Here is a 14,080-nt window from a genome sequence, read left to right as displayed (position 1 = left end):
AAAATGTCTTTTTATGTGGTAATATATTATGATGACAAAATTAACCTTTTGGAAGAACTATCCCTTTAATGTTTTAAGGAATTTTTTTATATATATATAGAAATAGTTGTAGTTCTCTTTTCTGTAGAAGTGAGACCAGAGGAAGTGAGTATTTCAGCGTAGGTCGTGATGTAGACATGTCACTATATCCTCTTGCTTTTTCGTGCATCAGATATGCTGGTTTTTATTTCATTTTTATAAATTGGCATCGTTAGAAATAGCTTAAAGATTTGCTAAACTTCTGCTTAAAAGTCGCCCGGTATTATAAATGATGGATTTCCTTTAAACAATAACAAAAGTATTTTTTTTTTTTAAATAAGCCCAATTATTTTCAGATATTAAAAAAAGCTTGAAAATGTGCCTACAATTTGCTTGAAGTTTTGTGTATCACATTTAATTGTAAAGAATTTTAAGAAGAAAAAAAAGATCCAAATTCTTGTTGTGGATATTAGGTGAACTTTTTTCACTTGATGCCCCCCTCATCAGACACACCCAATTTCGTTCTTGAGGTCTCTACTATTGAGCTGATGAGTTGAATCAGGTGTGATAAATGAGGGAGACACACAAAATTTGCAGGGCTTGGGTGCCTCCTGGACAGGTCCTGCTCTAGAGTGACCTATCACGCTTCTCTATCTGGTTTTGGCGGTTGCTAGGAGAACAGTACTTGCCTGACTGTATTGTGCCAAGTGTAAAGTTTGGTGGAGGGGGGGATTATGGTGTGGGGTTGTTTTTCAGGGGTTGGGCTTGGCCTCTTAGTTCCAGTGAAAGGAACTCTTAATGCTTCAGCATACCAAGACATTTTGGACATTTTCATGCTTCCAACTTTGTGGGAACAGTTTGGGGATGTCCCCTTCCTGTTCCAACATGACTACACACCAGTGCACAAAGCGTCGGTCCATAAAGACATGGAGCGAGTTTTGTGTGGAGGAACTTGACTGGCCTGACCTCAACCCGATAAAACACCTTTGGGATGAATTAGTGCCTGACCTCTCAATTGCGCTTATAGAAGAATGGTCAAAAATTCCCATAAACACATTCCTAAACCTTGTGGAAAGCCTTCTCTGAAGAGTTATAGTTGTTAGAGCTGCAAAGGGAGGGCCAACTCCATATTAAACCCTACAGATTAAGAATGGGATGTCTTTAAAGTTCATGTGCATGTAAAGACAGACATCCCAGAACTTTTGGCAAAATAGTGTATATATATATTAGTGCTGTGAATCAATAAAAAAAATATAACAACTTTTAATTTTAGTGAACTGTGCTATCGTGTCTCTGGACCCGAGAAGACTGTGTGAGCTGCGGCGGTTTGTGGTACACTAACGTGAAACCAGACTTCATTCGCCCCAATGGAAAGCATATTTACACTGTCTGAATTGTTCCCTAACCCCTATATAGTGCACTATGTCCCATTCCCCATGTAGAAAATAGTGAATGTGTGAACAAGTGACCGATTTCAGCCGCAGCTTCTATTTATAATGTAGGGGCGGGTCTCTTTAGATTCTAGATAGCATTTGATTGGACAGAAAATCTGATGAGAGTGATGTCATCAAATTCATTGATCCATATTAGAGTGAGAGTTTTGAATGCTTATATTTTCTAAATGCAAATTTGGTCATTGTTTAGTCATACCTTACAGATAACAGTAAGGCTAACATATTCATACTAAAAGCCAAAAAACGAGATTTCAAAAGTACTGAATTTTTAAAAATGTGATGATACCAGCATTTCCATCTAGCATTTTATAAATTGCTGTTGAATGGATTCTTAAACACCCCTGATTGGCCATTGTGTTCAACATATGTCAGGATACATAAATGTAAATCTGAATATATAGTTATGACTTAACTATATATTCAGATTTACATTTATATATTCTGACTTATAACTATACTCAGAATTTACATTTATATATTCTGACTTATAACAATACATATTCAGAATTTACATTTATATATTCTGACTTATAACAATACATATTCAGAATTTACATTTATATATTCTGACTTATAACTATACATATTCAGAATTTACATTTACATCTGACTTATAACTATACATATTCAGAATTTACATTTACATCTGACTTATAACTATACATATTCAGAATTTACATTTATATATTCAGATTTACATTTATACATTCTGACTTATAACTATACATAGTCAGAATATACATTTATATATTCTGACTTATAACTATGCATATTCAGGATTAACATGTATATATTCAGATTCATAGCTATATATTCAGTTTTGTAGGGCATCAGTCTATGCCATATACCGGTATTGGGCTGGTTGGAACTGTGGTAGTCTGAAGAGTGTGGGTGACGTTGGTCTCATCATTTGACAGATTTCAAGACTAATATGCGGTGCAGTGTTTGCTGCAATTCAGATAGAGATAATGGTGTGTGTGCCACTGTGATGACGATGACGAAACCGGCTGACAGCTGGGCTCCATGCACAGACGACAGTGTTTGTGGGCGGAGGTAAACACAAACCTCAACATCTGTGGCAGCAGGAAGTGAGTGCACACGCACTCCTCTCTTGTTCTCAGAATGAGTGAGAGCATTACCTGTGATTTTCCCCTGTGCCTAAGTGGAACTGTCTGTCTGAAGTGTGTGCGCACAGCCCGTCTGAGATTTCAGAGGCAAAGGGGACTTCTCTGCTCTCTGCACCTGCAGCCTGAACGACCTCTGTCTCTTTCTGTCACACACACATGCATACAAGCTTGAACACTTTAGGTTAAAGTTTATATAAATGTATAAGGGAAAGTGTTTATTTTAAGATGTGACTGGTCACCATTTCCTCGGCTTCTGCCTCCGTAAAAATAAAATGACTATCTCATAATAGCAATTTTATATATCACGGTGTTTTAAAGTTTTACCCCACAATTATCTTTACTCTGAAGCAGAAACAAGCTTTTCTGTTTAAAACTACTTTTTCCTAATGTGGATAGACAAATGTAAGTGGGCTGTTTGAGTGGCCCTACTTGTCATTTTCTGGATTAACCAATGATGTTACTTTAAGACGGGGCTATCTGTTTAATTGACCAATGGCAGACAGGGCTAGTTTATGGGGAAACCTGCTTGAAAACGGGATGCAGAAATTAAGGTTTCATGCTAGAAAAGATTTTTTTCAACCAGCAACAAAAAAAAAGCCTCCACAAAAAATGTATTTAAATTTGGTGTCAGATTGCATTTTGCAGATATTATTTTTTTTCATCAATATATTCAAAAAATAACAAAAAAATCTTAAAAAGTCCCCAAAAAGTTTGCTTAAACTACTATGCCTTCATAATCACTTTTAATTGTAATTTTCAGAAAGAAAAAGTTTTTTTGTAGATATTTTCTTTTCTTTTTGACAAATATTTTTTTCATATTTATCTGAAAAATCTCATTAAATAATTGAATTAAATTATAAATAAAATATATAACTGAGCCGTTTATTGGTTGACTTTCCAAACTATACAAAACAGCCTCTTTGTTGAAACAGACCTTTTTTTTTATTTCAATTCTGTGGTATAGCTCTTTTTTACATCATGATATTTGCAGATATTTTTAAAGAAAAACTTAAATATTCCCCAAAAGTTTAAACTTAAACTGTCTTCATAATCACTTTGAAATTACATTTTCAGGAATAAAAAAGGGTTCATATTTTTCTGAAGTCTTATTAAATCATTTATTTAAATTATCGATAAAATATTAGCCGTTTATTGGTTGATATTCCAAGCTGTATAAAACTGCCTCTTTGTTGGCTTCAAAAACATCACTTTGTTTATTTGAGTGACCAGAAATGTCATTTTATGGTTTAACCAATGCCGTTACTTTGAGGTGGGGCTATCTGTTTAACTGACCAATGGCAGACAATAGGAGTATTCAGGAAACCTACTTGAAAACAGTCAGCACTAGATGCACGTTTTGCTTTTGCAGTTCACTTAAATAGCCCTACGGTGTGCTAAAACATTCCATGCAGTCTTTCTAGGAATATGTAGAACATAACTTTATGCATAGCTGTTATAAATAGAAAGAATGCTTTTGAAAATAGTTTTAGGTGTGTAGCATGTCACGGCAGTTATGTCATGTTAATTGTTGGAGGAACTCTATGACTGTATAGAATATGTTCGGTGCATTCACAAACCCCTCTAGCCTGGACTTGTCTGCAGGCCGAGTTAATTTTAAAAACACTGATGTGTTTGTGTGTTTGTGTGCAAGCAGTCCAGCTTCGGGGAGAAAAGGAAGTGCATGACCAGAGAATGAAGTGTCCTTTGGCCCTCCTGCGTTCCGTAATGTGACTATCACTTTTTCCCTGCTTCTGTTACAATCCCTCTCGTCCTTATTAGGAGTTGCATCTGACCTTTCCCACCAGCCAGAAGTCAGACATTTCGCAATCGCATTTGGCTCAGGTCGGAGCTCGTACTCCCGCTGCTGTCTACGATCCCTTGTTGTACTATAAACCATTTTGAGATATTGCGACAAAGGGACATGGATTTTTCATTAAGAACTGTTTGTACTAGTCACAGCCCGTTACAATCATTGAAAGAGTCAAATACACACTTAGGACTATACATTTTCTTGCCTGTGCAAAACTCACAGCCAGGCTACAGTATGTTGTTCTGGGTGGTCGCCAGGGTGTTGATGTGTAATTGTTACGATATTATAAACCATTTTTAATGTGTTACTATGCAATTGTTAAGGTGTCAGGGTGGTATCTCAGGAGTTGCTATGCATTTGCTAAGATGTTCTAAATAGTTGTTCATGTATTGTTATGCAGATCTGTGTTTTCTAAGGTGTTCTAAGGCCTTGTTCACACTAATATATTTGTTTTTTTCTCTCCGTTTTGGCCTTCCGTCCTCATTGAGATGGCATTTTTGTCAACGAAGACAGCTTTTTGAAACACTGTTTTCGTGTTGTAGTGTGGACTGTGAAAACGGAGGTATTTGAAAATGATGACACATTTAGTCATGTGATGCTTATTGTACCCAAGGCTAGACATTAACTTTTTTGCTCATCCGCCACTGTGGCTATTGGTTTTCCTAGACACTCAGCATTTTCATTGGCCACAGTTTTGACATCGATACCATGGGGAAAAACTGCCATTTAGATATTTTTAATATAATCTAATTTGGCAGCAGGAATATTAGGCTGCTGTCACTTTAACACCGTGTCCTAACTACACACGACGCGATAAGATTCCAGCGACAAGCAACTTGTCTTTCCACACCAGACGCGACGCGCCTACGAGATGCGACAAATCAATCAAAAAACACAGCCAATCAGAACAGCATGTGGGCGGCCTCTAGCGGCAAGTGCACGGCACCAGACAATAATCTTGACGGCATTCGCAATGAAATGGATAAGTAGCCTACAATTATCAAATTCACAAATATAACACCATTTAAACATTACTAAAATACATACAGAGTTACTAAAACAATCTTTGTCATAGAATATACTTGTTTGTTCACGGTTTGAACGTTCTTGTTTCCATTTGTTTAATATTTCTAGATCTGAGGTGATTTATCCATTGTTGCTTTTAGTACGACTACGTTACAAAGCTGGGAGCACAAAATGGTATTCAAAGTCACATTACACACTTTTAACATTTAAGCACATAAACACTACCTGAGATTATCATTGCCATGTTTTGTTTTGATATTCCAGCCATGACGTAGAAATAGAAACCGTTTCTAAAATAGATCCATCGCGTGTCGCCGTCGCAGCTGGTTAGGACAAAAACTCGAATTAACATGGAAAAGATACCTTTTATCGCATGTCGCGGCGTCGCATCGTGTGTAGTTAGGACATGGTGTAATGTAGCGTTCACACCGGACGCAAATGACGCGAATAATTTGCGCTATCCGCGCGAAGTTGGACGCTTGAACATTTTGAGTTTACTCACTTCATTCGCGCGTGACATTCACTTCACAACAGACAAAAATTCGCGTCATGGGAGGGGCTTCTGCCAGCCGGCTCGTCTCGTTGAGAAATGGCTGACATGGGCTGTGTTCACACTTGACGTCTTTTTTGTTAAAATCTACTGTTAATGTGTGACAAAACGTAGTTTTAAGACTTTTTTAGGCAATAATGTAGTTGTTTAAAGCCAAAATCTGTGGTTTATTTATAAAGAGAGCGCCTATTTGAACATTTTATCTGGCGTTTTCGGAGTTGTGAGCTCCAGTGGATCAGTGGCGTCCGCGCTCGTTTACCCCGGCGAGAGCAGCCTTTCCTCGGCTAGTCCTTCTGACGTCTGCCGCTGGCTCTGATGTCTCGAGCTATAATTCGTCTTGTGTATATGTAATGGGCGATATTTGGTCTCATGGATCTATAATTTGTTCCCTGGCAAATCGTTTAGGCTGAGGGCAAAGTGAAGTTTCATAACTTTTTTATTTTTAGGCTATAACTTTACGTTACCGTTGTAGCCTACTAGTACTGACTTTGAATGTTTGACTGAATTGTTTGCTTTATTTCATCTATAGCTTATTATACCTTTTACTTGTACTTTTGTATTATTGATCAAACATAAACTTGCATTTAACAAAAAGAGACTGGGTTGTGTTTCATGTAATTTAATGTTGTCACAGTGATAATAATATGCACACTGAACCAGATATTAATATACAGATTTTCTCCTCATTGTTGTCATTACTAGAGCAAGCTCCTGATTGGTTAACGCGGCGCGAATATCCGCCAAAGTTCAGATTTTTCAACTCGGCAAAATTCGCGCCATTCGCGTGAATCACGCGTCAAACGCTCAAATCGCACCGCAGAATGTCTATTCGCGTCTTTGCGTTGACTTAACATGTAAATCACTTGTGCAAATCGCATCATTCGCGTCCAGTGTGAACGCACCATAAGACCTGATACATGGATCCATTATACTTGCATTTTCTTTCTTAACTGTTTACGTTCACTTAAAACAGAACTGACTGTGTCTACGTGAATGTGTGTAATTGACTGTTTAAGCGCAATAAGCAGTGAAAAATAACTCAATTTAGTACCGAGAAGCAGCTTTATGTTTGCGCACTTTAGGTGTGAGCACAAAATCTGCAGGAATGAGTAAAATTATGGGCAATACGCGCAATCCCACTGCGAAATTCAAGCCCTGTTACAGCAACAATATTCACCTGGAGCAAATGAAACCAGCGAGTGAGGGGAGGCGGGTTGTCTGTAAACTCGCTGTCAGAGAGATGACAGAGCGATAAAAGCGCAGCTGGGATCGTGTCTTTTCTTTAAAAAATTTATATTGGAAGCATTGCAGATATTTCCGTATAGATATGTACAGTCTTCATATTGCATTCCTGGAAAGATCTGTCCTGTGGCCAAACAAAATTGCATTTTAGATCATGTGATTTTGAGTGTGACGGAGAGCGTTTTTAAATGTATCCAGATTAATGTAGAAAGTAGCCTAAATGCAGTTATGCAGTTGTTTGGCTTAGAAGGCAGCACTAATACAATTAGAAAATAAGATAATTTGATTTTATTTGTTTGACCTCTTTTAAAAAATGTATTTTAGTCTGTGGCATGCAGCAGGAAAGCTGTGGTACCACATTTCCTCATACTGTATTCTTTTCATGCCATCTATGACTATGAGGTTGTTTTGGCTGTTTAAATTAGTGTGCGTAATGTCAAATATCTCATCCAGGAGGATGGTAGATTCCCCCTTGTTAAATAATTGTTGGTCACTTAGGGAGAAACATATTGCTCAATGTTTTGAAGCTTTTATCTGAGGGTGAAGCTGTCCTCATGCTCATGTGACTTTGATACTGCCTTTCCTTTGCTGTAATCATATTACACATAGGGAATTTTGTCTGATGTAAACACACACCCTCTTATGAACGGATAGACAAAGAGGAAATGTGAAGTGGAGGAGGACATGATTTCAAGCACCCCATTTGTCAGGGTTGATTGTGCCATGTGGATGGCGGGAAATCCAAGGGGAGGGAGTTCAATTGTTCATATACAGTGACCCCAATAAGCCAGACTTTACTTGCATTCAATAACAAAAATATCAGACAAGCCAATTGTGGATGTATCATAGATGTAAGTCAAGTCAGTGTCCTCCAGAAGAGTAACCACAGTTGGAGTTCATCATATCAACTAACATATGAATATGAACATACTGTATGGATATTATCAACTAACTAGAAAGTATCACAATACATTTCTGCCATATTATGGAACCGTATATATTTTAATTTTTATTTAATTAAATTTTTTTAATTGCATTTTAATTATTTTATTTCATGTAATTTTTAATTATATTTTTAGTATATATATATATATATTTTTTCTTCTTTGTAAAGCCTACCAAACTGTCCAAATACTTTACATTTGTACATTTTAAACGTACACTACCGTTCAAAAGTTTGGGATTGGTAAGATTTTTTAAATATTTATAAAAGAGAAGTCTATTATGCTCACCAAGGCTGCATTTATTGGATAAAAAATACAGTAAAAACAGTAATATTGTTGAAATATTATTACAATTTAAAATGACTGTTTTCTGTTTTAATATATTATAAAATTGTATTTATTCCTGTGATGGTAAAGCTGAATTTTCAGCATCATGACTTCAGTGTCACATGATCTTTCAGAAATCATCCTAATATGCTGATTTTCTGCTCAACAAAGCATTTCATATCATTATCAGTGTTGAAAACCTTCATATTTTTGTGGAAACCGTGATACTTTCAGGTTTCTTTAATTAATATAAAGTTCAAAAGAACAGCATGTATTTGAAATAGAAAAAAGTGACATTATAAATGCCTTTTTCTGTCACTTTTGATCCATTTAATGTTTCCTTACCGAATGAAAATCCTACTGAAATATGACTGTGTTATATATAAATGTCTAATATTCCGACAGGAGCACAACTTGGACTGGTTTCCACGGATGCGGGCCATGTCGCTGGTTAGCAGCGATGCCGAGGGTGAGCAGAACGAGATCAGGAATCTTCAGGAGAAGCTTGAATCCACCATGAAGCTCGTCACGAACCTGTCGGGCCAACTCACTGAACTGAAAGAACAGGTGAGTGACGATGCATTTGGACCGATGTCAGAACATTATGTCCAAACTGGCATGCTGACGCGTTTAGCCAGTTCTTCACGCTCCAGTGAAGATGAGGTATAGTCTTGAGCCATTAAGCAGTTTAAATGGACTTCACAGACTAGAATTTAAGTTGGGTGAGAGTGAAACTAGGCCTTCAAGGTCCGTCAGTATGAGTCCACAACCTCTACAAGCCTCAATTAGTCCAAAGGGCAATGAGTCATTTCTGTCTGTCTTTCTCTTTCTGCCTTCAGCTCGTGGTATTTAAAATGATCTTTCACCTGCGTCACGAGGCCAAGTGTTGTTTCACTTTTATTCAGATGCATTGTCGTCCAGATGAAGTTCTGCGAACTCGAGCTTGTTTGTTTCCACAGATAAACAGTCTAACACACAGTAGATGAATACGATAAAGTGGGTCATTGAGTTAGACGCTCATATTTTGATGGAAATATGCGTAGTGGGATTTGCTGTCATGTAGTCGATTTCTTGTAAATAGTGTTGAATTAACACCAACTTGAGGTGTGTAGCCACATAAAATGGGAAGTGTCTAGAGGGAAGTTGATCTGTTTTTGTATTTTTGTACTCTAGAAAGGGGGAAAAGGTCATTGTTTGGCTAAAAGAAGGCGAAGCAAGTAAAAACCAACAAACTTTCGCTGTTTAACCTGCGTCAATGCGGCGGTTACATGCAGCGATACAAGCAGTTTTGCTTTTTCTTTCCTTACTTTACAAGTTTAAACTTGTAAAGAGAGGATAACAATTATTCACACAACTGTCCAGAAAATATTTGTTGAAATGTGTTCCCATTTTGTTGATAGATCTTTAGGCTGTTTTTTCAGTCCCTCATCTTGTTGAAATATTAGAACAGGTTTGTTTTTCTCCACTTTTTCTGCTGTCATAAATTCAAGTATTCGTAACTACAAGAAATCAAATTGATATACAAAAAACACCATTGATATGAGAGTGGTTTGAAAAAGACAAACCCCCAAATACATCAAATCCATAGCAAATGCTCCATCATATTCTTCTTTATAATAATACATTCATGTAACAAAAACAGTTTTTACAACTTTAATCAAAGGTATAATTTCAAGACCTTTTGATCTGCAGTCTTATGCCTAAAAGCTCAAAATAATTCAAATATAAATAAAATAAAATATACTTTTGCATATCTATTATTTACATTATACATACACGTGTTAAGTTTCTATGTTTTATGGGGACTTTCCATAGACATAAATTAATGATGTTTATACTGTACAAACTGTATATTCTATCACCCACCCATCACAGAAAACTTTCTGCATTTTTACATTTTAAAAACTTGATAGCTTGATTTATAACAAATGTCCCCACAAGGTCAACAATTACTGGTATTACTATCTATATGGGAACATTTGGTCCTCATAACATAGCAGGACCACACACACACACACACACACACACACACACACACACACACACACATGCAGCAATATAAATATAAAACAAAATGTTTATGTTTAATAAAAGGTAGTGCTGGGCGCATTAACGCGGGCGGTTCATTTTTTCAGTTTAATGCATTAAAAATATTTAACACAATTAACGCAGCGTCCGTTTTTATATCCATTTTTGCTCAGCGTTACATTATATGATCACGCGCTTATTCATGTAAATGCTTTTAAACAATCTAAGCGCGATAAGACACAAGAGAACACGCTGTCTGTCAATGTCCTGTCTGTGTGGGTGCGTCTCAATCCGCTCCCTAGTTCAGTAGTCAGGGCACTGATCAGGGAGTCGGCCACATTCATGTACACAATATACTGATACACCACCTTGGAAGCTAGGGAGCTAATCGAGGGACACCCTGACACACACACACACATCGAGTTCTCTTTCGCTCTTGAACAAAAATAACAACACAGAGAATGTTGCCAAAATGCCAGTTTTGTCGAGTATTCTCATGAGTTAAATAACATCTTAAATGAACTTGTGAGGAAATGAGATGTGCGGGAAAGCGCGTCAGATCCGCTTCATGTTTGGCAGCGGCCGATCTTAAAGTGACAGTAGCACTGATGATGCCTGTCATTAAAGGGTTAGTTCACCCAAAAATGAAAATTCTGTCAATAATTACTCACCATAGTTCATATTCGGAACACAAATGAAGATATTTTTGTTGAAAGCTGATGGCTGAGACAGGCTTCAGATAGGCCTCCATTGGCATTCAGTACATTTACACTCCCAAGACCCATAAAAGGCACTTCAAACGTCGTTACAAAGTCCATCTCACCACAGTGACTCTACAATAATTTTACGATGCAACGACAATAGTTTTTGTGTGCAAAAAAAAATCAAAATAACACCTTTATCCAACTTGTTCTTGTCTTCCGTGTGTGCCTCCACGATGCATGCGCGAGAATATGACGTAGCGCCGGGGTTCGGGAATCCATGAAATGCACACTTTAGCCCGATTTTGAGAACTACGCCGAGACCTAAAGCACGATCAATGTAAAATCCAACAGCTTAGACACGCGCGTCTTCCTCTGATTGTAAACAAATCGCTTCTGGGTCATGTGTCCGAACGCCGGATCTGCATCATATTCTCGCGCATGCGTCGTGGAGGCACACACGGAAGACAAGAACAAGTTGGATAAAGGTGTTTTTTTTGTTTTTTTTTTGCACACAAAAACTATTGTCGTCGCTTCGTAAAATTATTGTAGAGCCACTGTGGTGAGATGGACTTTGTAACGACGTTTGAAGTGCCTTTTATGGGTCTTGGGAGTGTAAATGTACTGAATGCCAATGGAGGCCTATCTGAAGCCTTTCTCAGCCATCAGCTTTCAACAAAAATATCTTCATTTGTGTTCCGAATATGAACGGAGGTCTTACGGGTGTCGAACGACATGAGGGTGAGTAATTAATGACAGAATTGTCATTTTTGGGTGAACTAACCCTTTAATGTTCATCAAAGAACAATGGGAAAAGACACAATTTTAGCTTTAATGATGATTAATCTATATTTCATTTATTATTTATGCAGTTCAGAAAGGTGTTAGATAACCTTTACATTTCTGTATATGTCTAACAGGGAAGGCCACAGGTAAATATAACATTTCATATAATGGGTTTATGTAAAAATTGTTTTAAGTTCAAATCAATTAAAAGTTGTTTTTTTTAAAGCCTAATAAATGCTGAAATTGGTAGCTTCCAGTTATACTGTAATGTAACGTCATTAATGTGTCATAGAGACATTAGTATCAGTGATACTGGCCTTCATTCATAAAAAGATGCCATTACAACACATATTTAAAATATCATGTCTTTAAATTGTTTCTACATTCATTTGGAGAGTACCTGAAATTATTACAATATCAAAATATTAAAAACACCAATGTTTTTTGAATTACGATTAATCATGATTAATTACAGAACAAATGTGATTAATTAGTTGTTGTTTTTTTTATCGATTCACAGCACTAATAAAGGCCATGTGACCTCCTTCCCAGTATCTGTGCTCTGCCTGGGGTCCCTTTGATGGACTGATTCAATAATGTCTCAGATTTATTTGAATGAGCTGTTTCCCCACTAAAGTATTTGATCTCATCTCATATTATTATTGATTATTGAACGTATTATTGTTTTTCTTGGATTACAGATCCAGTCATGATAGACTGTAGTTGAGAGCTCCTTATATGGAGTGGCATTAGCAGGAGCAAGCGATGCCAGTTATCTTAAAATTGCTGTGTGTTTGTTTAGTTGTATGAGGTACTTCCTGTGGACACCAACTTTAATATACATGCGTGAGTGTTTTGGCTCACTTTTGCAGCTGTTGAGTCAGAGTAGGGGATTTCAGTACAGACAGTCTGAATTTCAATGGAACTGTGTACGTGAGAATGAGTGTGAGTTAGTGTGTTTTGTAGCCGAGTTACACAACGCTGCATGACATTGCTCCAATTGCTCCATTTTATATTCCCAGAAGCTTTTCTTTAAGACTGCACACACCTAAAACACACAGACACTCTTGTGTTATGAGGTCATAACCAAGGCAACATGAATGGATACACTGAATGCATCACTGCATGATATGCCTGATCTGTGGGAGAGACAAAAACGGAGATGATTCACAATTAACAAAAACTTCTTGTGTGTGTGTACGTGTGTGTACGTGTGTGTACGTGTGTACGTGTGTGTGTGTGTGTGTGTGTGTGTGTGTGTGTGTGTGTGTGTGTGTGTGTGTGTGTGTGTGTGTGTGTGTGTGTGTGTGTGTGTGTGTGTGTGTGTGTGTGTGTTTTTCTATCCTGGTGGTGACTTCGACCTGACTGCACACAGACTCATGGGGACTTGTGTCACCGTGGGAACCTAAATTGAGGTCCACATGAGGAAACAAGCTTATAAATCATAAAGAATGAGTTTTTTTGAAAATGTAAAAAAAGGTTTAGGGGTAGGGTTAGTGTAAGGAGACAGAATTTCAGTGTGTACAGTATAAAAACCATTATGTCTATGGAGAGTCTCCATAAAGATAGTAAACCAGACGTGTGCGTGTGCGTGTGCGTGTGCGTGTGTGTGTGTGTGTGTGTGTGTGTGAGATTGTTTTGAAAAATGCTGATGCACAGGAAGCAGAAGCTGTCAGTTCAACTATATTTTAATTCAACATGTTTACACTTTCACACATTTCTATTTACTAATAGTATATATAGCAGAATTTGTTTTATTTTAGTTTTTTAGTTTTATTAGCTTAGTTGTATTTTAGTGACTTTTACATGTTTATAGATTTACACAAACAAATAAATATATTATATATATATCATTAGTTTTATTTTTACCATTTAAGTTTAATTTTGTATTTATATAATTATAAAAAAGTTATTTAATATATATTTTCATTAAATATTATATATACATATATATTATTCAAAATATTTTCAATATTTTAATTAGATACATATATATGATATAAAACATTTTATTTATTTTATATATATATATATATATATATATATATATATATGTATGTATGTATG

The 14,080-nt window shown here is 36.6% G+C and overlaps 1 protein-coding gene across 1 annotated transcript in view; it reads left to right on the top strand.

Moving 5' to 3' along the window:
* itpr1b (inositol 1,4,5-trisphosphate receptor, type 1b) overlaps positions 1-14,080 on the top strand; it is a 226,924-nt gene that overhangs the window by 211,058 nt on the left and 1,786 nt on the right. The window contains exon 61 of the mRNA XM_079844798.1: positions 8,904-9,065. Coding sequence (XP_079700924.1) covers positions 8,904-9,065 — 162 coding nt within the window. The remainder of the gene's footprint in view (positions 1-8,903; positions 9,066-14,080) is intronic.

The sequence above is a fragment of the Gobio gobio genome (assembly GCF_949357685.1).
Source record: "Gobio gobio genome assembly, chromosome: 19".
NCBI lineage: Eukaryota > Metazoa > Chordata > Actinopteri > Cypriniformes > Gobionidae > Gobio > Gobio gobio.
Note: the sequence above shows the minus strand (reverse complement) of the source record. Positions and strands in the feature narration are given on the sequence as shown.